The following is a 25,153-nucleotide window of genomic DNA, read 5'->3' as shown; positions in this document are numbered from 1 at the left end:
GAAGACCACTTTCTTTTATTGGAAAATCACATCACAGCTCAGCAAACAAGGAAAAATTGCTGACGTTTCGCACTGGCTGTAGTGCTTATTCATATGAATATGGCTATGAATAAGCACTACAGCTAGTGCGAAACGTCAGCAATTTTTCCTTGTTTGCTGTTTGTTGAGCTGTGATGTGATTTTCCAATAAAAGAAGTTGGTCTTCTGAAGAGTGCTGCAGTCCAGAGCTTGTTTTTCGTCTGTTGCTATTGGTAATGGCCAGCACCTGTGGTTTCCCAGCCGAAGAGACAGTTTACAGCCTGCATGTGCGCTCCTGGAGCGGTGAGATCCCTCCTCCACCCTACTGAGTGCCCCCAGAGTCGGCAGGTTGCTCTGGGGCCACTCGTGCATTCTCGTTCCCAAGCCGGACCCCACAGAAGTGGCCTTCCTGGACCCCCACAGACCTGAATGTGCAGAGCTAACCTGCCAATGTGACTTTTGGGCAGTGGGAGGTCCGGAAAGTGCAGGAAGTCGTACCGAGTCCTGGGAAAGGTATGAGGAGCGCGTTCCGGGTCTAGAGCCGCGGCGTTGCCTCCATGCTTGTCCTCTCGCTGGAGATTTGCTCGGTTGAGCCTGGTTTCTTTTTTTTGGTGGTAATTGAAATTTTCTACCCAAAATATACTGATCCAGACCTTTGACCTTCACACTAAGCTACATTTATTTTTCCTACTTGCGTGGTTTTGTTTGTTTACATTTTGTCTCCAGAAATTTCAAAAATGAAAGGCCTGGATGGGCTCTGCCACCAATCATGTAGCTAAAAATACAACTCACTGTACATATTATAAGTCAAAATGTTTATTGTATCAAGAACATAGACATAAAATAGCCAATATTAAAATGTTTTTGTCACATTTGATGTGCCTGAGACAGTTTGCAGATAGCGACAGTGCGATCCGCTGCAGATGTGCTGAAAAAGACCCCATAGAGCTGATCTGTGGGGAGGAGGCCGGTAGATGACAGCTGCAGAACGTGATGGAATGGGGTGGCTGCTCTCTACTTTTTCTTGATGTCGGCTTCCTTGGCGTTGTGCCGCCTCACCTTCAGTTTCCTCCTCTGCACCCAAATCCCATCAGTGACCTCATCGCCACTGGAGACAACTTGGCAATACGCTGCGGCTTGGGAAACATGAATGCCAGTTTGTCTACCAGTGTTCTCCTCTCTCTAGGCCAGTGATGGCGAACCTTGGCACCCCAGATGTTTTGGAACTACATTTCCCATGATGCTCCACTACACTGCAGAGTGCATGAGCATCATGGGAAATGTAGTTCCAAAACATCTGGAGTGCCAAGGTTCGCCATCACTGCTCTAGGCTCATGTCAGTGTCATCCTCAACATCTGAACCAACATCTGAATCCAGTGATGGTCGGGCACCATCAAGGAGCGAGTGGCTGACGCTGTGGTCAAATAACTCAGCTGACTCCTCCATGGCTGATGTTGGGGGTATGGCGGGAATAGATGTGGACAATGCGTTGGGTTTATCTACTCTGGCAACTGCAGGGGGTGGCACACTTCTCTCTGCTTGTGTGACGGAGGATGAGGAAGGTTCAGTAAGCCAGTCCACCACCACCTCTGCATGCTGTGGCTGGATACCACGGGCAAACTCACTAAACAGAGGAAATGATACTCTGCCTGAGGACTGACCACCCCGTCCACCTTTGCCTGTGGACACATTTGTGGCCGGCCCCCCTTACAGTGCCAAGGGAATGTCTGCACCACCGCTCGCCGTGATTCGTGCCCCCGGGGGGGGCACACAGCACCTTAATATCCTGAGGATGTCATGTGACGCCCACTCTGGATATTGAAACCACTTTGCTGCCGTCATTCTGCTTTATGGTGGGCGGCAAGCGGTTAAAGAGGAAGTAAACCCTGATGAGTTTACTTCCTCTTCGATTCCCTGCAAAGGTAAAGCATAATGACTACTATGCATCGCATCGCATCCCATTATGTGTCACTTACCTGACACAGGAGCCAGCGAAGTCGCCGCTGTCCCCTGTAGTCCGCCGCATCCATCTTCTTGGTGGGTCTCGCTGCTCCGGCGCTGTGATTCGCCGGAGCAGCAATGACGTCACTCCCGCGCGCGAGCACGGGAACCGACACTCGCGGCATATCGCCGCGATCAGCGGCTTACCCAGTGCGCCTCTGTCTATGGCGCATGTGCCGTAGACGGCAGTGGCTGTCTTCAGGTAAATATCTCCTAAACCGTATAGGATTAGGAGATATTTCTTGGACCTACAGGTAAGACTTAATCTAGGCTCACCTGTAGGTCAAAGTGGTTTGTAAGGGTTTAAGCAGAGGCCCTAGACAATAAATTGGTGGGTTTTGTATTTTCTTTAAAAAAAATAAAAAAGTGTATTTGAAAAAACACTGGTCAAATACTGTGTGACATATTTAAAAAAAATAAAAAAAAATTGTCACACCAAGTAAATGGATACCAAACCTGCCATGCTTTAACCACTTTCAGACCGGACCAATTTGCTGGTCAAAGACCAGACCACTTTTTGCGATTCGGCACTGCGTCGCTTTAACTGAAAATTGCGCGGTCGTGCGACGTGGCTCCCAAACAAAATTGTCGTCCTTTTTTTTCCCCATAAATAGAGCTTTCTTTTGGTGGTATTTGATCACCCCTGCGGTTTTTATTTTTTGCGCTATAAACAAAAATAGAGCGACAATTTTTACTTTTTGTTATAATAAATATCCCCCAAAAATATATAAAAAAACATTTTTTTTCCCTCAGTTTAGGCCGATACGTATTCTTCTACATATTTTTGGTAAAAAAAAAAATCACAATAAGCGATTATTGATTGGTTTGCGCAAAAGTTATAGCGTTTACAAAATGGGGGATAGATTTATAGCATTTTTATTAATAATTTTTTATTATTATTTTTTTTTTAACTAGTAATGGCGGCGATCAGCGATTTTTATTGTGACTGCGACATTGTGGCGGACACATCAGACATTTTTGGGACCATTGTCATTTATACAGTAATCACTGCTATATAAATGCAGTGATTCCTGTGTAAATGACACTGGCAGTGAAGGGGTTAACCAGTGGGTGGCAGTGTAGGGGTTAAGTGTTCCTAGGGGTGTGTTACTAACTGTGGGGGGGTTGGGCTTTCATTTAGTGAACACTGATCTCTGCTCCAATCACATGGAGCAGAGATCAACGTCACTAGTTGCTAGGCAGAATGGAGAAATGTTGTTTACAACGGCATTTCTTCATTCGGCCGCTCCGTGAGACGATCGCGGGGATGCCCGCGGCGATCGAGTCCGTGGGTCCCGCGACCGGACTCACGGGAGGTCCCGACCAGCGCGCCGCCGGCAGGGCGGCAAATTTAAAGGGACGTACGTGTACGCCCATTTGCCTGCCCGTGCCATTCTGTCGACGTACATCGTCGTGCGCTGGTCGGCAAGTGGTTAATATTGCAGGAGATACAATTTTACTATCCATAGGCGACACTTTAAAAGCCTTAATATTACATCTTTAGATTTACAGGGGGGGGGGGGGGGGGCCTAGTGCTAGAATTGCTGCCCATGATCTGATGTTCAGAGCAATACGTCACGTGTGGGACGAACGTTTTGTGTGTGTGAAGGACCGATACCTGAGCTCTCCTGTATCGCACGGGGGCATTTAATGAATTTATCAGTTTTGTTGCCGTCAGGGAATGTAGACATATTGGGACAGGCGCTCTTAGTGGAGGGATCTGGGATCAATAATCCCTCCTTTATACTTCAAAGCATTGAAAATGTCAAGATCAGCGTTTTTGAATAAAAAATGGCGCTGTTGACATCGAGGGGGAAAACCGGAAGGGATGTCATGTGACTGCCAGATGACATACCAGGTAAGTGATTTGGGGGTAAGTGGTGAAGTATTAGCAGAGTACCCCATGCATCATTATACAGATTTTAAACAGTCATTTTTGTAGGTTGAATAACAACTCTATATAAAGCCTTTTTTGATTCCCTTTCAAGCAAAATAACGTCTAGGCGTGTCCACAACCAAGAAGACTCGGGACAGCATTAAAGATCTGGTTACCTTTCACCCCCCTCCCCCGAAGTGCAGAATTTGTTTTATAAAATTGATAAGAGTATTAACGCTCATTGAAACAAGTTACACTATATTGTCAAAAGTATTGTGACGCCTGCCTTTACACACATGAACTTTAGTGGCATCCCAGTCTTAGGCTGGATTCACACCTATGGCATTTTTAGTGCTTTTTGCATGTTTGTACTACAGTCCATTCCCCATGGTTTCCTATGGAACGCGTGCTGTAGTGCAAATCTGCAACATTGCAAAAAGCACTAGGGATGCACTGAAATTTTCGGCTGCCGAAACATATCGGCCGAAAATGCCCTTTTCGGCAATTTGCTGAAAGGAAAAAAACAGCCAATAACTGAGCTGAAAATGGGGTGGGGCCTGGGTGGAGCCCCGCCCCCCTGGTGCCACCCATCATGGGGGGGTGTATAGCATAGGAGAGCCGCCTCCGCCGTCTGGTTCAATAGAGCGCCGGGAACATCACAGCTTTAATTTCAATAGCTGTGTGTTCCCCGTTGCGCCCCGTCACATACAGCCCCTCCCCGTCCGGGGAACTTTGATAGACAGATCACCTGTCCAGATTGGATGGGTAATCTGTCTATCAAAGTGCCCAGACGAGGGGGAGGGGCTGTGACGGCACGCGACGGGGAACACACAGCTATTGAAATTAAAGCGGTGATGTTCCCGGCGCTCTATTGAACCAGACGGCTCTCCTCTCTCTTCGCTGCACAGGGGGCATCACTGGCTGCACTGGGGACAACATGCTTATCTCTTATGTCGCCAGTCTCTGGCCACCTCCGGTACCATGTCGCCAGTCTCTGGCCACCTCCTGTACCATGTCGCCAGTCTCTGGCCACCTCCTGTACCATGTCGCCAGTCTCTGGCCACCTCCTGTACCATGTCCCCAGTCTCTGACCACCTCCTGTACCATGTCCCCAGTCTCTGGCCACCTCCTGTACCATGTCGCCAGTCTCTGGCCATCTCCTGTACCATGTCGCCAGTCTCTTGTCACCTCCTGTACCATGTCGCCAGTCTCTTGTCACCTCCTGTACCATGTCGCCAGTCTCTGGCCATCTCCTGTACCATGTCGCCAGTCTCTGACCACCTCCTGTATAAAAATATTTTTTTTAAAACAGTCATTTTCGGCCTAGTGTATTTTTCATTTTCGGTACCAAAAAACCCATTCGGTGCACCCCTAAAAATGCCATAGATGTGAATCCAGTCTTACTCCGGAGGGTTCAATATTGAGTTGGCCCTTTGCAGCTATAACAGCTTCACCTCTTCTGGGAAGGCCGTCCACAAGGTTTAGGAGGGTGTCTATGGGGATGTTTATGGACGGCCTTCCCAGAAGAGTTGAAGCTGTAAGTTTACTTTAACACTAGGGGTGCAACGGATCGAAAAACTCATGGATCAGATCGTTCCTCAGATCACGGATCGCATCATTTTTCGGATCAGCAAATAATTGAATTTGCAAAAACCTGTGAAAATTTCACCACTATATAGTCCCCACTGTAATATCCACATCATCTCCCCCAATGTAATATTGGCTGAGCATGGATGGGTATTACCGAGTATTGGCACGGTACAGCAGGGTATTGGCTGTGAATGCAGAGCAGTGCTGTGGGCACTACAGATGCAGCCCACAGCGCTGCTGCCATCCAATTTCTCCCCTCCACTGTACAGAGAGGGTAAGAGAGGAACCGGTGTCATCATGACGCCGGTTTGTTTACAGGTGATCACTCCGTCATTTGATGGAGCAATCACATTGTAAATGCCGACGGGTGCACCAAGATGGCCGCCGCTCCGGAAGTAGGCCAAAGCCATGGCCTTTACTAAGGCCGAGACCACGGCTCGCGGCATGTGCCGATCTGAGCTGGGTGACCCATTCGGATCACGGATCAGTGCCGATCCGTTGCACCCCTATTTAACGCTGACCGGGCCCAGTCTTAGCGGTAAAGCGGGACTTAGTTTTACCGATGCTTTTCAGCCAGTAGCAGGGCCCTTTTAACCCCCCACTATCGGCTGAATAAAGGGTTAAAGTCGCCCATGTTGCGGCGCTGCTGAAGCGCTACCCATTCATTTCAATGGGCGGGGCAATTTGGGAGCGCTGCACCTCCCCAAAAATGCTGCCTGCAGGATTTTTCAGAACGTCCCGGAAAGCGCATCACCCGGGTGTGAAAAGTCACACTGAGATGAATGGGAAGGCGATTTTTCAGGCGTTGGAAGCCATTTCTAGCACTAAAACACCTGAAAATAGCTGCAAAGGGTGGGCCAATCCAATATTGATCCCTATGGACTAAGACGCCAAAAAATGTGTGCGTAAAAAGGCAGGTGTCCCAATACTTTTGATAATATGGTGTAAGTAGCACATTCATAGTAGCTATCTTAGATCCTCCAGACGTGATATTCATTTTTTTTTTTGGACTAAAGATAATGGAGATGTATATTGTTGGAGACCGCACTGCATCCCCGATGGGGAAATTTCATATCTCCTTATTAAAGTTCCCTCACAATATCCAAGACATCCTCCAGTATCCTGGTTACCTCAGCGGACTTCATACCAAAGGAATGTCATCGCTAACTGACCGAGTCCTTAAAAGGTCGTGTTGCTTGGAAGAGGACTCGGCCATTTCCTTACATTGAGGTCCTGCATATAAAAACAGCTAAAAGTCAGAATAAAATTGTCTCAGAGCTGCGTTCTGCACCCATCTGATCATCTGCGCCACATAAGATGGGGGGACCTGCGCTGCAAAAAGGCATCTCTAATAAAATATTATTATTACATTTGTTATCTGTGCCTTTCGTTACTTACTGTATTTATTGGTGTAGAACACGCACTTTTTCACCCTGAAATTCAGGCACAAATAGCGTGTGCATGTTATACACCGATACTTACATTTTAGCGGTCAGGGAGGGGGGCGGGACGAGCGCCATCAGATTACATACAGCGAGAATCTTACGTTTACTTGGTGGCCTCTGTAATAGGAAGTCCCGCCACCATTGGACCACTGTTCTATCATAGGAGATTCTCACTGTATGTAATCTGTTGGCGCTGGTCCCACCCCCCTCCCTGTCCCCTCTAGGCTGCAGAGAGGCATTGATGGCAATGGTGAGGCTGCAGAGAGGCATTGATGGCAATGGTGAGGCTGCAGATTGGCAAAGGTGAGGCTGCTGCACTGAAGGCAATGGTGAGGTTGCATTTCATGTGGCCTAATCAGGTTGCATTGAAGGCACTTGTGAGGCTGCAGATGGGCACTGTCAGCACTCGTCCCATCCCCTCTAGGCTGCAGATGGGCATCGATTAGGCTGCATTGAAGGCAATGGTGAGGCTGCATATAGTCATTGATGGCAATGGTGAGGCTGCTGCACTGAAGGCAGTGGTGAGGCTGCATTTCATGTGGCCCAATCAGGCTGCATTGAAGGCACATGTGAGGCTGCAGATAGACATTGATGGCAGTGGTGAGGCTGCTTTCATGTGGCCTAATCAGGCTGCAGATAGGCACTGACCCTTATTTTGCTTCAAAGTTCCTTATTTAAAATGTAAGTTTTTTTTCCAGAAACGTCCCTCTTAATATGAATGTGCGCGTTATACGCCGATAAATACGGTAATTAAAATGTTATACCTTCAATCGCTGAGGTGATCTCTCTTTACACGTTGCGAATACAACCCCAAAAAAACTTAAACTATCCCATAACGGTGATAAAAAAAAACAATCCCTTGCAAATGTTACATTTACGTTGAGATTTTCATCCAATCATCCCACACACAGAAGCCAGCATGGAGGGGCTCGGAGAAGGTGGCAGTAAAGGTGTGGAGATGTCGGGCCGACTCGCCCAGCTCATAAAAAGACACCTCCCCGCGCTCGTAATCCAAACACACCTTCAATCGATGACTGGAGACCTTTTCAGCCAAGGGGACCTCCTTGCCATCATGGATTACAGAATACAGACTATTGTTGTACCTACGCAGACACCAGGATTTGTTGTTATCTCCAAAATAGGAGCGATCCCCGCTCCGGTCCATAGTGGGGTAACACACCCCTATCCTCCAGTTTCCAATATCGCTGGTCTCCACTTCCCAACAATGGCGCCCTGAAGAGAAGTGGTTGGCGCTCAACACCTGCGGGTAGTACTGAAACCTCTGAGGGTGATACTGTTTCATTTCCGATTTTGATATAGTCTTTAAGTCGTTGGATATGTCGATGTCCTCACAAGCCGTGTTCATGTCCAGTAGGACTTCTGTGGTCTCCGGCCTGGAAATCCTTTTTACGCAGGTTACAAAATCGGAGAGACCGCCATATAAAGCCCCCGAGATCCGACCTTCATCCAGATCACTGCAGAAGACTTTATCATCCTGCTTTGTGTCATCCTCGTCCTTTTTCCTTGTGGCAAGAGTCTCGTGCATGAAGGATTGGCCTTCTTGCAAAACTGTGAAGGGATCGGTCATTTTTAGCAGGTTTTCAATCTGTTGCATCTTTGTGGATAAATCCTCCTGTTCCATTTCAAGCTTCTTGAGAACATGAGAGACTAAGCCCGAGACTTGTTCCTGCTGCCTGGAAATCTCACTCAGGACCTTCCTCTCGTGCTCTTCCAGCCGTCTCTTGAGGTCTTGGAAGAGGGTCACCACCCTACGCGTTTCCTTGGTTGCTTTTTCCTCGGCTTTTTTCTTGTGCTCTTTTAGTTTCTGGACTTTTTTCCCCACCATCTCCTGCTTTGACAACAGTTTTTTCTGGACGGTTTTCAGTATTTCCTTCTTCTTGTCAGAGATGTCCTTCAAAAGACTAATCTTGTGCTTCTTGTGTTCTCCATCCAGCCGGCAGGAAACACAAATGTAGGCCCTGTCCTCTGTGCAGAAATACTCCAGAATTTTGTTGTGTATGGGGCATTTTCTGTTCTTGAAGGAAACAGTGGGCTCTATGAAGAGGTGTTCCGGAGATGTGCTGTGGACTTTCAGGTGGTTTTCACACAGGGAACACTCACATAGTAGACAGGATTTAACAGCGGGCACAGAAGTATGAATGCAGTTTGTACACAAGATTTGGTTCTCTTCTTTCTTTGGCTCGGTAGAGAGGAAGCGTTGTGCAATGTTATTCAAAGTTGTGTTCTTTCGCAACGCAGGCCGCTCTGGAAACTCCTCTCTGCACTCCGGACAGTTGTACATTCCGGATCTCTGCTGTGTATCCAGCACTTGATAAATACAGACCCTGCAGAAGTTGTGTCCACATCTCAGGGTGACGGGATCCGTATAGATGTTCAAACAGATGGAGCAGTCCAGCTCATCCCTCATATCTGCCGACGCCATTTCTGAAACAATAAAAAAACAGAAGGTGGTGTTCGTTATTCTGCTGCACAATCATAAAGAAAGGAGCTTAAAGGGGTTGTAAAGGTTTGTTTTTTTATTTTCTAAATAGGTTCCTTTAAGCTAGTGCATTGTTGGTTCACTTACCTTTTCCTTCGATTTCCCTTCTAAATGTTTTTTATTTTTTGGTTTTCTTTGTCTGAATTTCTCACTTCCTGTTCCTCCTCAGTAAGCTGTTCTGGCTGACTAACCACCAGCTTGGATGATGGTGTGAAGTTTACTGAGGTGAAACAGGAAGTGAGATATTCAGACAAAGAAAAAAAAACATTTAGAAGGGAAATCGAAGGAAAAGGTAAGTGAACCAACAATGCACTAGCTTAAAGGAACCTATTTAGAAAATAAAAAATGAACCTTTACAACCCCTTTAAAGAAAAGATGATTCATTAAAAGCACCCCTCCTCCATCTTTAGAATAATCCTGCTATGAAGGCCCATGCAATTCTCATAAGATCCCCTCATAACAAAGATCCAAACTTCATCTTTAGGATAATCATCTGAGACCTATGAATTTCTCCCGAGTGCCCCCTGCCTATCTGACCATCCTCTTCAGGACAATCCTTCTATAGAGACCTGTGTAATCCTTATAAGAGCCCTCATAATGGCTATGCAATGGTTTGACCTCCATCTTTAGGAGGATCTTGCTACATAGATGTATGCAATTCTCATAAGAAGCTGCCCCCCCACGATGGTCACCGGACTTCCATCTTTAGGACAATCCTGCTACAAGACCTATGCAAGTCTCATAAGGGGGCCCCTCATAATAACCATCTAACCTTAATCTTTAGGACAATCCCGCTACAGAGACCGATTCAAGTCCCCCACATGATGGCTGTTCTGATCTTCATCTTTAGGACAATCTTTCTATAGCGACCCATCTACTTCTCATAATGGCCATCTGACCGTCATTTTTAGGACTACCCTTCTATGGAGACACGTGCATACAGTATATAATACGTATATCAGCTCCCCCATGACTTCTATCTGACCTCCATTTCTTAGGACAATCCAGTTATGGGGACACGTGTATTTCTTATAAGAACCCCCCCCCCCCCCCCCGATGACTGATCTCCTTCTGCAGGACAATCCTGCTACAGAGACCAATTCCATAACTGTAATAAGGACCTGTCTGTACATACGGCTATCAGCAGGTTTGAGTCATTTCTACAGCAAGATTTTACAGAGTATTTTTAGGGTCCATTAAAATCTACAAACAAATGGCCACTGCCCCCCCCCCCCACCTAGAACATCCCCGATATCCTTTCTGAGAACTGGAGCCCAAAACTGAACGGCATATTCCAGATGAGGTCTTACTAATGATTTGTACAGATGATATCTCCCTCTCTGGAGTCCATACCTCTCTTATACAGGAAAGGACTTTCCTCGCTTTGGAGACCGCAGCTTGGCATTGCATGTTATTATTGAGCTTATGATCTACCAAAACCCCCAGATCCTTCTCCACTATGGACCCCCCCCCAGATCCCTCTCCACCGTGGACTCCACCCAGATCCTCCTCCACCGTGGACTCCACCCAGATCCTCCTCCACCGTGGACTCCACCCAGATCCTCCTCCACCGTGGACTCCACCCAGATCCTCCTCCACCGTGGACTCCACCCAGATCCTCCTCCACCGTGGACTCCACCCAGATCCTCCTCCACCGTGGACTCCACCCAGATCCGACTCCACCGTGGACTCCACCCAGATCCGACTCCACCGTGGACTCCACCCAGATCCGACTCCACCGTGGACTCCACCCAGATCCGACTCCACCCAGATCCTCCTCCACCGTGGATCCCACCAGATCCTCCTCCACCATGGACCCCACAAGATCCTCCTCCTCCATGGACCCCACAAGATCCTCCTCCTCCATGGACCCCACAAGATCCTCCTCCTCCATGGACCCCACAAGATCCTCCTCCTCCATGGACTCCCCCCAGTATGTATGATCCACATTCTTAGCCACAGCCCCCCCCCCCCCCCCCAGTTCAGAATTGTAGTCTGTGTCTGTCACCACGCAGATCTATACTGTCCAGAGCTGAAAGAGCGCAGTCGGCTCTACTAATCCAATCAAAGGTCACTGATAGGTAGGACTAGATGACCAAGCATCATTCTGAGGGTAAAAAATGGCCCTCATTATAGCAAGCCAAATAGCCAAGCCTCGTTCTGAAAACAAGATGGGCGCTTATGCACTGAGATAGATAACCAAACCTCTGTGTCAAAATATGGAAAACAACCGGATCTCATTCCGAATGGAAACACTAAAAACGTCACAAATCTTGGTCGACAAGCACCATAAAAATGGACAGAAGACAAACTGATTGGCCCAAATTAATATGTATGGCCAGTAAGGTAATGATGAATCATTGGGAAGTCCCAAATAGACTGGAAGACGGTGAGTCCAAGGAGGAGAAAAAAAAAGAAGAAGTGAAGGGGAAAAAAGAGGAAGATAAGTGAGAGAAGGGGGGGGGGGGGGAGGGGAGGAGAAGAGAGAGAGATACTCCCAATACTTTTGGTAATATAGTGTATAGGGCAGTGATGGGGAACCTTGGCACCCCGGATGTTTTGGAACTACATTTCCCATGATGCTCGACTACACTGCAGAGTGCCTGAGCATCATGGGAAATGTAGTTCAAAACATCTGGAGTGCCAAGGTTCGCCATCACTGGTATATAGGATGTGACATGATGATGATGATGTCACAGATTATACTGCTTTCTATTTGCCCAAATACACCTGATCTTGCATAGATGTGCAAAACTCTCCAGAAGCATGCGTGTATATGTAAAAAAACGTGCAAACAATTTACTTAAAAAGAAAAATAATAATAATGATGATAATAATAATCTGAAAAAATTCCATTCAGGTGAGAACTGACACCATTGACACCCCCAGACTCGTCCTCACGGGCCCCTCAAGGCCCAACTCTGAGAATATAAAAGAAGTCCTCCTCCCCCGCTCTCCAAGGGATAACCGCTTGTTTAGTCTCGGGGGGAGAGGAGAAGCACTTTAACTTACCTGATCGGCAGTTCTCCCGGCAGACAGTGCCCCTCCCCCCCCCCCCCATAGCTCCGTCCATAGTTGGTCCCTCAGTGCAGGACGATGGACCTCATATTGGTGTTGAGTTCAGGACTAAACCACCCGGATGGGAAGATGGGAGCAGTGTGGAGGATCGGGTCGGTAGTTCTTCTTTGACCTAATCCAACCAGGAACCCTTCCGGTGTCGGCACATCCCCCACCGCAAGAGATCTTTTTTATGTTTTCTGGAGTTGGGCTTTAAAGAATCGCTTATCGGCTGTCCTGGCGGCTCTTCATCCAGTAGACGTGATGTACATAATCTACGGGTGGGCTGAGGTGTTTATCTTGTGGGGGGTTTTGCCTTTCTACAGGTAGATTCATTTCACTCATCAATAAGTCAATTATTGGAAATCTTCATTACTTTCCATCAGTGACTGGGAAGAATCCGGCAGAGAAGGTCGGCAATCGCAGGTCAGAGCCTCAGAAGGGCAACTGGTGAGGAGATCAGCAATGGCAGCAAGATCTGCCATTATTATTTATTACAGGCACTTGTATAGAGCACCATCAATGTACACAGCACAGTACAGAAATATATATACATTACACCAGGGGTCATCAACCCCCAGTCGGTGGCCCACTACCGGGCTGTAGCGTCTTTGCAGCCGGACCGCGGCAGGCTGTAAGGCACCGGTGGATCAGAGAGGAAAGCGGGCGGGCGAATAAGAGAAGCGGGCTGGTGAGCAGAGATGACATCTCTCTCCGCCCGCCTAGCATGCCCGCTCTTCCGCCCTCACAACGTGCGGAATGTCGGCGGGGAGCAGAGAGATGACATCATCTCTCCCTGCCCGCCTAGCATCACCGCTCTTCCGCCCTCGCAGCATACAGAATGTCGGAGGTGCGGCGGGGAGCAGAGAGATGACATCATCTCTCACTGCCCATCCTGCATCTCTGCTCTCCTGCCCTCATTTAAGAAAGACCACTGAACCAGTGTCACCAATGCAGTGACAATCCTCATCTGGTGCCACTGGCGGGTGATGTGACAAGTGGCATTCCTCATCTGGTGGCAGGCAACATGGAAAGTGACACACTCAGGGCTCCCACTGATTCTGCATTATGGTGAGTTGAACTATTTCATTCATATTACAATGTAATATAAGAAATAATGCGCTTCAATCATCCTGACACCATAACAATCATGGTGGTACCAACAGCCGAACACCCAGCTATTGTCCGATAAATTGCCAGCAAAATTCACTTATCCCCCCCCCCCACGTGTGTGCGTACATCACCCCCAGTCCCTCGCTGGGCCTTGGCACAATTTTCTTCCACGCAGCCGGTCCCCAGTGCCAAAAAGGTTGGGGACCACTGCATTACACACTATATATATATATATATATATATATATATATATATATATATATATATATATATATATATATACACACACACACACACGCAACCACTTTATTAGTTACACCTGATCCATCACTCAGTAACACAAATTGCTAATCAGGCAATGACATGGCAGCAACTCAATGCATTTAGGCCTCTAGACGTGGTGAAGACGACTTTCTGAAGATCAAACAGAGCCTAAAAATGGGGGAAGGAAGGGGATCTGGGTGACTGTGAACGTGGCGTGGGTTGTTGGTGGCAGACGGGCCGGTCTGAGTATTTCTGGGATTTTCACACACAACCATCTCTCGGGGATTACAGAGAATGGTGGGAAAAAAGAGAAAATATCCAGTGAGCGGCAGTTGTGTGGAGGAAAATGCCTTGTTGAGGTCAGAGGAGAATGGGCAGATGATAGAAAGACAACAGGAACTCCAATAACCTCTCGTTACACCCGAGGTATGCAGAATACCATCTCTGAACACACAACACATCCAACCTTGAAGCAGATGGGCTACAGCAGCAGAAGACCACACCGGGTGCCACTCCTGTCAGCTAAAAACAGGAAACTGAGGCCACAATTGGCACAGGATCACCAAAATTGAACAATAGAAGATTGGAAAAACATTGTCTGGTCTGATGAGTCTGGATTTCAGCTCCAATCATCTCACCACTGGACAATGAGGTCCCCGTCCTCCAATGGCCTCCACACTCACCACATCTCATCCAATAAAACACCTTTGGGATGTGGAGGAACAGGAGATTCCCATCATGGATGAGCAGCCGACAAATCTGCAGCGACTGTGTGATGTTATGATGTCACTATGGAGCAAAATCTCTGAGGAACGTTTCCAGCGCCTTGTTGTATCTCTGCCACCAAGAATGAAGGCCAAAGGGGGTCCAACCCACTACTAAGAAGGGGCACCTAATAAAGGGGGTCAAACCCGCTACTAGGAAGGGGCACCTAATAAAGGGCGGGGAGGGAATGCGGGTTTAGAAATGTCCGGTGAACTCGCAGATAATCGCACTTCTCAGCCTCCTGTAATGAGAAGGCGGGATGCGGTACACAGAGGACACGCCCCCAATGACGGATGATGGAGAGTTGGGGGCGGGGTGATCGGACCCTCTATAGGAACATATGACACACATTACTCTGCAGAGTGATGGAGATATAAATGGAATATGAACCATTCATGCTTTGTGTTCTCTCCCCGGAGGAGCTTACACTCTAATGTCTCTTCCTCAGTCACACACCAGGAAGAGCCGATTGGCCCAGAAACTGATCATCTCCCCAATGGGAGTTTATGGATTGTACAACCTGCAGAAAAAACCCACAACAACCTGGAGAGGCATATGAACTCCATTCAGGTGGTGGGGGGGGGGCATACACACTCCATGCACACGGCGGGGGGGGGGGGGGGGTGCATACACACTCCATGCACACGGCGGGGGGGGGGGTGCACATACACACTCCATGCACACGGCGGGGGGGGGGGGGCATACACACTCCATGCACACGGCGGGGGGGGGGGGGGGGCATACACACTCCATGCACACGGCGGGGGGGGGGGGGGAGGGGGTGCATACACACTCCATGCACACGGCGGGGGGGGGGGTGCACATACACACTCCATGCACACGGCGCGGGGGGGGGGGGGGGTGCACATACACACTCCATGCACACGGCGGGGGGGGTGCACATACACACTCCATGCACACGGCGGGGGGGGGGTGCACATACACACTCCATGCACACGGCGGGGGGGGGTGCACATACACACTCCATGCACACGGCGGCGGGGGGGTGCATACACACTCCATGCACACGGCGGGGGGGGGGTGCATACACACTCCATGCACACGGCGGGGGGGGGGGGGGGGGCATACACACTCCATGCACACGGCGGGGGGGGCATACACACTCCATGCACACGGCGGGGGGGGGGGGGGCATACACACTCCATGCACACGGCGGGGGGGGGGGGGCATACACACTCCATGCACACGGCGGGGGGGGGGCATACACACTCCATGCACACGGCGGGGGGGGGGCATACACACTCCATGCACACGGCGGGGGGGGGGGGCATACACACTCCATGCACACGGCGGGGGGGGGGGGCATACACACTCCATGCACACGGCGGGGGGGGGGGCATACACACTCCATGCACACGGCGGGGGGGGGGCATACACACTCCATGCACACGGCGGGGGGGGGCATACACACTCCATGCACACGGCGGGGGGGGGGCATACACACTCCATGCACACGGCGGGGGGGGGGGGCATACACACTCCATGCACACGGCGGGGGGGGGGCATACACACTCCATGCACACGGCGGGGGGGGGGGGGCATACACACTCCATGCACACGGCGGGGGGGGGGGGGGGGCATACACACTCCATGCACACGGCGGGGGGGGGGCATACACACTCCATGCACACGGCGGGGGAGGGGTGCATACACACTCCATGCACACGGCGGGGGGGGGCATACACACTCCATGCACACGGCGGGGGGGGCATACACACTCCATGCACACGGCGGGGGGGGCATACAAACTCCATGCACACGGCGGGGGGCATACACACTCCATGCACACGGCGGGGGGGGGGGGCATACACACTCCATGCACACGGCGGGGGGGGCATACACACTCCATGCACACGGCGGGGGGGGCATACACACTCCATGCACACGGCGGGGGGGGGGCATACACACTCCATGCACACGGCGGGGGGGGGGCATACACACTCCATGCACACGGCGGGGGGGGGGCATACACACTCCATGCACACGGCGGGGGGGGGGGCATACACACTCCATGCATGTGTCCTTGGTGGGGTGAATGGAGGATCCTCACCTCGGTACAGCCGGGAAGGGGTGTTCGGTGCTCGGTGTTCTCTCCTCCCCGCACAGGATCAGAAGTTATAGAAAATGAAAAGGAAGTGAAAACTTTCCAGCAGCCGGACGGATCTCCACCAATGGAGGGAAGAAAAACCACTTCCTGGTCTCTGGTCACGTGACCACATCGCCTGAGAGGCCATGATGAGCACTGAGGGCCAGCAATCCCAGTACAGATCCCCTACAAATCCCAGTACAGATCCCCTACTGAACTACAAGTCCCAGCAAACCCAGTACAGATCAACTACAAGTCCCAGCAATCCCAGTGCTGAACTACAAGTCCATCCCAGCACAGATCAACTACAAGTCCCAGCAATCCCAGTACAGATCCCCTACAAATCCCAGTACAGATCCCCTACTGAACTACAAGTCCCAGCAATCCCCAGTGCAGATCAACTACAAGTCCCAGCAATCCCAGTGCAGATCAACTACAAGTCCCAGCAATCCCAGCACAGATCAACTACAAGTCCCAGCAATCCCAGCGCAGATCAACTACAAGTCCCAGCAATCCCAGTGCAGATCAACTACAAGTCCCAGCAATCCCAGTACAGATCAACTACAAATCCCAGCAATCCCAGTACAGTCCAACTACCTACAGTCCCAGCAATCCCAGTACAGATCAAACTACAAGTCCCAGCAATCCCAGTGCTGAACTACAAGTCCCAGCAATCCCAGTGCTGAACTACAAGACCCAGCAATCCCAGTGCTGAACTACAAGACCCAGCAATCCCAGTGCTGAACTACAAGACCCAGCAATCCCAGTGCTGAACTACAAGACCCAGCAATCCCAGTGTTCAGATTGCAGCACACAGCCAATGCAATACTGAATTACAAGACCCAGTGTACACAATAGCCATGCAGAAGTGGGGCAGCAGTACTGTACATAACAGACATGAGGGGGGCCCAGCAGTATTGTACATAACAGACATGAAGGGGGCCCCAGCAGTATTGTACATAACAGACATGAGGGGGGCCCCAGCAGTACTGTACATAACAGACATGAGGGGGGCCCCAGCAGTACTGTACATAACAGACATGAGGGGGGCCCCAGCAGTACTGTACATAACAGACATGAGGGGGACCCCAGCAGTACTGTACATAACAGACATGAGGGGGACCCCAGCAGTACTGTACATAACAGACATGAGGGGGGCCCAGCAGTACTGTACATAACAGACATGAGGGGGGCCCCAGTACTGTACATAACAGACATGGGGGGCCCCAGCAGTACTGTAGATAACAGACATGGGGGGCCCCAGCAGTACTGTACATAACAGACATGAGGGGGGCCCAGCAATACTGTACATAACAGACATGAAGGGGGCCCCAGCAGTACTGTACATGACATGAGGGGGACCCCAGCAGTACTGTACATAACAGACATGAGGGGGGCCCAGCAGTACTGTACATAACAGACATGAGGGGGGCCCCGCAATACTGTACATAACAGACATGAAGGGGGCCCCAGCAGTACTGCACATAACAGACATGAGGGGGGGCAGCAGTACTGTACATAACAGACATGAGGGGGGGCAGCAGTACTGTACATAACAGACATGAAGGGGGCCCCAGCAGTACTGTACATAACAGACATGAGGGGGGCCCCAGCAGTATTGTACATAACAGACATGAGGGGGGCCCCAGCAGTATTGTACATAACAGACATGAGGGGGACCCAGCAGTATTGTACATAACAGACATGGGGGGGCCCCAGCAGTACTGTACATAACAGACATGAGGGGGACCCAGCAGTATTGTACATAACAGACATGAAGGGGGCCCCAGCAGTACTGTACATAACAGACATGAGGGGGGCCCAGCAGTACTGTACATAACAGACATGAGGGGGGGACCCAGTACTGTACATAACAGACATGAGGGGGGGACCCAGTACTGTACATAACAGACATGAGGGGGGCCCAGCAGTACTGTACATAACAGACATGAGGGGGGCCCAGCAGTACTGTACATAACAGACATGACGGGCCCCAGTACTGTACATAACAGACATGGGGGGCCCCAGCAGTACTGTAGATAACAGACATGGGGGGCCTCAGCAGTACTGTAGATAACAGACATGGGGGGGCCCCAGCAGTACTATACATAACAGACATGAGGGGGGCCCAGCAGTACTGTACATAACAGACATGAGGGGGGCCCCAGCAGTACTGTACATAACAGACATGAGGGGGACCCAGCAGTACTGTACATAACAGACACGAGGGGGGCCCAGCAGTACTGTACATAACAGACATGAGGGGGGCCCAGCAGTACTGTACATAACAGACATGGGGGGCCCCAGCAGTACTGTACATAACAGACATGAGGGGGGCCCAGCAGTACTGTACATAACAGACATGAGGGGGGGCAGCAGTACTGTACATAACAGACATGAGGGGGGCCCCAGCAGTACTGTACATAACAGACATGAGGGGGGCCCCAGCAGTACTGTACATGACATGAGGGGGGGTAGCAATAATGTACATGACATGAGGGGGGCCCCAGCAGTACTGTACATAACAGACATGAGGGGGGCCCAGCAGTACTGTACATAACAGACATGAGGGGGGGCAGCAGTACTGTACATAACAGACATGAGGGGGGGCCCAGCAGTACTGTACATAACAGACATGAGGGGGGCCCAGCAGTACTGTACATAACAGACATGAGGGGGGGCAGCAGTACTGTACATAACAGACATGAGGGGGGGCAGCAGTACTGTACATAACAGACATGAGGGGGGGGCAGCAGTACTGTACATAACAGACATGAGGGGGGCCCCAGCAGTACTGTACATGACATGAGGGGGGGTAGCAATAATGTACATGACATGAGGGGGGCCCCAGCAGTACTGTACATAACAGACATGAGGGGGGCCCCAGCAGTACTGTACATAACAGACATGAGGGGGGGCAGCAGTACTGTACATAACAGACATGGGGGGCCCCAGCAGTACTGTACATAACAGACATGGGGGGCCCCAGCAGTACTGTAGATAACAGACACGGTGGGGCCGCAGTACTGTACATAACAGACATGAGGGGGACCCAGCAGTACTGTACATAACAGACATGAGGGGGACCCAGCAGTACTGTACATGACATGGGGGGGACCCAGCAGTACTGTACATAACAGACATGAGGGGGCCCCAGCAGTATTGTACATGACAGACATGAGGGGGCCCCAGCAGTACTGTACATGACATGAGGGGGGCCCAGCAGTACTGTACATGACATGAGGGGGGGTAGCAATAATGTACATGACATGAGGGGAACCCAGCAGTACTGTACATAACAGACATGGGGGGGCCCCAGCAGTACTGTACATAACAGACATGAGGGGGGCCCAGCAGTACTGTACATAACAGACATGGGGGGGGGCCCAGCAGTACTGTACATAACAGACATGGGGGGGCCACAGCAGTACTGTACATAACAGACACGGTGGGGCCGCAGTACTGTACATAACAGACATGAGGGGGACCCAGCAGTACTGTACATAACAGACATGGGGGGGACCCAGCAGTACTGTACATAACAGACATGGGGGGGACCCAGCAGTACTGTACATAACAGACATGAGGGGGCCCCAGCAGTACTGTACATAACAGACATGAGGGGGGCCCAGCAGTACTGTACATAACAGACATGAGGGGGGCCCAGCAGTACTGTACATAACAGACATGAGGGGGGCCCAGCAGTACTGTACATAACAGACATGAGGGGGGCCCCAGCAGTACTGTACATAACAGACATGAGGGGGGCCCCAGCAGTACTGTACATAACAGACACGGTGGGGCCGCAGTACTGTACATAACAGACATGAGGGGGACCCAGCAGTACTGTACATAACAGACATGAGGGGGGCCCAGCAGTACTGTACATAACAGACATGAGGGGGGCCCCAGCAGTACTGTACATGATAGACATGAGGGGGCCCAGCAATACTGTACATGACATGAGGGGGGGTAGCAATAATGTACATGACATGAGGGGGGCCCCAGCAGTACTGTACATAACAGACATGAGGGGGACCCAGCAGTACTGTAGATAACAGACACGGTGGGGCCGCAGTACTGTACATAACAGACATGAGGGGGACCCAGCAGTACTGTACATAACAGACATGGGGGGCCCCAGCAGTACTGTAGATAACAGACACGGTGGGGCCGCAGTACTGTACATAACAGACATGAGGGGGACCCAGCAGTACTGTACATAACAGACATGGGGGGGGGCCCCAGCAGTACTGTACCTAACAGACATGGGGGGGGGCCCCAGCAGTACTGTACATGACAGACATGAGGGGGGCCCCAGCAGTACTGTACATGATAGACATGAGGGGGCCCCAGCAGTACTGTACATAACAGACATGAGGGGGACCCAGCAGTATTGTACATAACAGACATGAGGGGGACCCAGCAGTATTGTACATGACAGACATGAGGGGGGCCCCAGCAGTACTGTACATGATAGACATGAGGGGGCCCCAGCAGTACTGTACATAACAGACATGAGGGGGACCCAGCAGTATTGTACATAACAGACATGGGGGGGCCCCAGCAGTACTGTACATGACAGACATGGGGGGCCCCAGCAGTACTGTACATGACAGACATGGGGGGGCCCCAGCAGTACTGTACATGACAGACATGGGGGGGCCCCAGCAGTACTGTACATGACAGACATGGGGGGGCCCCAGCAGTACTGTACATAACAGACATGAGGGGGCCCCAGCCGTTAGACCCCTTTCACACCGACGCAGTTTTCAGGCGTTTTAGCGCTTGAAATAACGCCTGAAAACTTCCTCCCATGCCACCCGAATGTGAAAGGCCGATCGCTCTCACGGGACGTTAGAAAAATTCCTGCAAGCAGCATCTTTTGGGCGGAGTAGAAGTGCTGTTTACACCCCTCCCCCACTACTCCTGCCTATTGCAATAAATGGGCAGCGCTTCCGAAGGGCCACAACATGGGCGGTTTTAACCCTTTCATCGGGTGCTAGCGGGGGCTAAAAGCACTGCTAAAAACAGTTTTACTTCTACTATTCCTTTATATCGGCTTTTAAAATGTACAAATTCAGCAATTTAGAAATCAGATGAAGGTTTATCTCTGGGAAACACTTTTTGAAAGATAAAAAGTATATTTTATATACAACTATATATGTCAGACCGACATGAGGGACAAATCCGGGACAGAGGGACTTTGCTCCAAATCCGGGACAGTTGGGGGCTTTCCATTAAGCATCTGTTGGTACCACCATCCCACCTCCCATAGATGGTCAGCAGCGGAGCGGACGCACCCAGCATACCCGAGGCCTGGCTGGCCATACACTATACAATTCTCCTATTCAATTTCCTTCATCTGTGTAGTAGGAGGGCCGGCCTGATTGCACACATGGAAAGTGTTCAGGTGTGACCTCATATGAGATGGTTTTGGTACGGCCAGCCTAAAGCCCCCCCCACACACTATTAGACTTTCTGAAGATTTTTGTCTACAGATTTACCAAAACAATGTAGTGTGAGGACCGCCTGATCGCATACAAATAGAAACTTTTTAAGGTGTGACCTCGTATTATACGGTTTTGATAAATCTGAAGACAAAAATCTGCAGAAAATCTAATAGTGTGTATGGGGGGGGAGGGATAAAAGGCTACCTTCAACTCCACAGAAACGCCGACCCCGGACTCACCCCGCCTGCGGTCACGCCTGTTCACATGTACAGATGTCACATTGGCAGCACCAGCTGTGTCCATGCAGCCCCTAGTTGGCATGAACCCGCATGGGCATTCCCATACAGATAAATGTCACTTTAATCTTCCTCCATCCCCCGCCGGGCTGTGAGATCACCTGTACAGGTGAGCCAATCAGTGACCTGACCCTGCACTGATCATCTCACCTGTGATGGTGAACATCAGATCACAAGGATGAGGAGATCTGTCAGGTAAGTGACTGTGGAGAAGACCTGTCTGTGCTGAAATCTGAATACGTATATACAGTATATATATATATATATATAGGGACTACATGTTATTTCTGAAGTAATCTTTTCCATACTGCTATACTCTGCCTTTTTTCTAGCAAATCTTTACATAAATTCTTAGTTTGTATATATTGCAAGACATGTTCAAGCAAAGTGATCCTTCTGATCTATGAGGTGGTGTGAACTGACCACACCAGACATAAGCCAATTTGCCTGGTCTACGCAGAGTGCCGCCCAACCCATCTCACTCCTCCCAACTTCCTGACATGGGAATGAGGGACACCTACCAGCAAAAGTACACAGGTATAGGACACACCCCCTTGCCACGCCCCCTTTAAGTGGCTGTAAACCCTTTCGTGAGACATTTACCTGTAGGTAGTGGAAATATCTCCTAAACCTGCGCCGTTCGGGAGATATTTCACTTGTAGTGCGCCGATGATGTAATCCTTGAAGAAACAGACTACCGTGACTCTGGCCAGTCACAGAGCCGTAGTCCGCAGCCCCGGAAGGAAGAGGGGTGAAGATGGACGTGGCCTGCACAGGGGGGACAGCGTGGGCTCCATTTGCAGGTAGGTGTCATATAATGGGCTAGTATGCGATGCGATACTAGCCCAAAAAGAAAAATAAATACTGAAATCCTAAACCTAAACCTAAGGCTCCGTTCACACAGGGGGCGACACGAGGCGACACGACACGACTTGCCGTGCCGCGACCTGACAAGTCGCGCCCCGTTCTGTACTACGGAACCGTTCTAAGAGGAGCGACTCGAGTCGCTCCGACTTAGAAAAAAAGGTTCCTGTACTACTTTTGGGCGACCTCGGGGCGACTTGCATTGACTTCTATACAGAAGTCATTTGCAAGTCGCCGCTGAGGTCGCGGCGCGGCAAGTCGTGTCGCCTCGCATCGCCCCCTGTGTGAACCGAGCCTAAAGCCCCATACACACGATCCGAAAATCGTACGGAAAATACCGCTTTCGAAGCGATCGTACGATAATCGGATCGTTAGTACAGAGCTTTCGAGAGCCGATTCGAACAGTTCATCCGATATTATTCTATCGGACGTGCACGGAAATTTTTTTCGTACGATGCCAGATCGTACGATTTTCGTGTAATCAGTACAGCTATCGTTCGAAAATGCAATACAAATGCATTACAACACATGACATCACTTCCGAATTTTTTTTCTGTCGTGCGGGAATTTTCGTGACTTTAGTAAACTCATCAGATTCGATCTGAGATTAGCATGCAATAAAAAACGGACAATCATTCGTCCGATAATCTCATCGTGTGTATGGGGCATAAATCTACACTAATACAACTAAAAATCGCTGCAGCTCAGTTTTACAAGATACATGTAAACACAATAAGATGAAAAAAGAAAAAAGCCGCACACATACATAAATACTGTAAATAAAATTAAATATAAACACCTATGAGTGATTAATTGATTGCAATAGTAGTGAAAAAAAGTTGATCTACCCCTCTAAGGGCCGGTTCACACAGCGAGGCGCGGCGAGGCGTCTCCGACTTGCCTCGCCGCGACCTGCGGGGATCTCAGCGGCGACTTGCAGAGGACTTCTGTATAGAAGTCAATGCAAGTCGCCCCGAAGTCGCCCAGAAGTAGTACAGGAACCTTTTTTCTGAGTCGGAGTGACTCGAGTCGCTCCTCTCAGAACGGTTCCATAGTACTGAATGGGGGGCGACTTGCGGGAGCGAGGCGAGGCGAGCCGTGTCGCCTCGCATCGCTGTGTGAACCGGCCCTAATAAAACATACCATCATTTAGAAAAAGAATTATAAATATCACATGTTAATAATGAAATTTGAAAAATCCCATTGAAGTGATAAAAAAGTCCAATAAAAGAAAAATAGTCCGGTGAAAACGTAATAAATACCAACATTTCATAAGAATTCATGGAAAAATAAAAAATATGAGATTAATAGTAGCAATAAAAATGAAATGTAAAAAATATATTCGTGATAATAATAAAATATTGGTGGTAATATGAGTGTAATAATAAAAAGTGTTCAATCTTCTGTGCAACCAAAACACACCAAGGATGGTGATCACCACGCAAAATATGCGCTTACCAAAAGGCAAGCGATTTCATGCCCACAGTCAATCTGCACAGCACCTCCTCAGACCACGATCACAGTTGGGCTCCCTTATTGAATGAAACGGGCCGGGACCGTCAGCAGCACATGAAGCAGAAAGGCGGTACTCGGGATCCCAGGGAAATGGAAAGAAGACTCACCATAGTATAATTCCGTATAACAAATTTAATAAAAGTAAAGAAATACACTTACATAGAAAGCAGTAAAAATGCCGGCTGGCATGCAATCGCCCGTCCAACCTACGCTGTATTGCGATGACATCATCACGTCTGCCACCCGACGTACGTTTCGTCATAAAAAGACTTATTCATGGTGATACTA

The 25,153-nt window shown here is 49.8% G+C and overlaps 1 protein-coding gene across 2 annotated transcripts; it reads right to left on the bottom strand.

Annotated features, from left to right (window-relative positions):
* Positions 1 to 818: 818 nt before the first annotated feature.
* LOC143934990 (E3 ubiquitin/ISG15 ligase TRIM25-like) lies at positions 819 to 25,153 on the bottom strand. 2 transcript variants are annotated; one of them, XM_077458542.1, is made up of 2 exons: positions 25,025 to 25,153; positions 819 to 9,376 (listed from the first exon to the last, which is right to left on the bottom strand). In XM_077458542.1, the coding sequence occupies exon 2, from the start codon at positions 9,372 to 9,374 to the stop codon at positions 7,806 to 7,808; it is 1,569 nt and encodes a 522-aa protein (XP_077314668.1). In that variant the 5' UTR covers positions 9,375 to 9,376; positions 25,025 to 25,153; the 3' UTR covers positions 819 to 7,805. The 2 variants fall into 2 exon arrangements, with proteins under 2 accessions (XP_077314668.1, XP_077314667.1); XM_077458541.1 differs by lacking the exon at positions 25,025 to 25,153 and adding an exon at positions 16,702 to 16,833.

The sequence above is a fragment of the Lithobates pipiens genome, unplaced genomic scaffold (assembly GCF_037356315.1).
Source record: "Lithobates pipiens isolate NorthernLeopardFrog02 unplaced genomic scaffold, aLitPip1_a1.2 Scaffold_28, whole genome shotgun sequence".
NCBI lineage: Eukaryota > Metazoa > Chordata > Amphibia > Anura > Ranidae > Lithobates > Lithobates pipiens.
The sequence above is the reverse complement of the archived record's forward strand: the minus strand, read 5'-3'. Positions and strand labels throughout refer to the sequence as shown.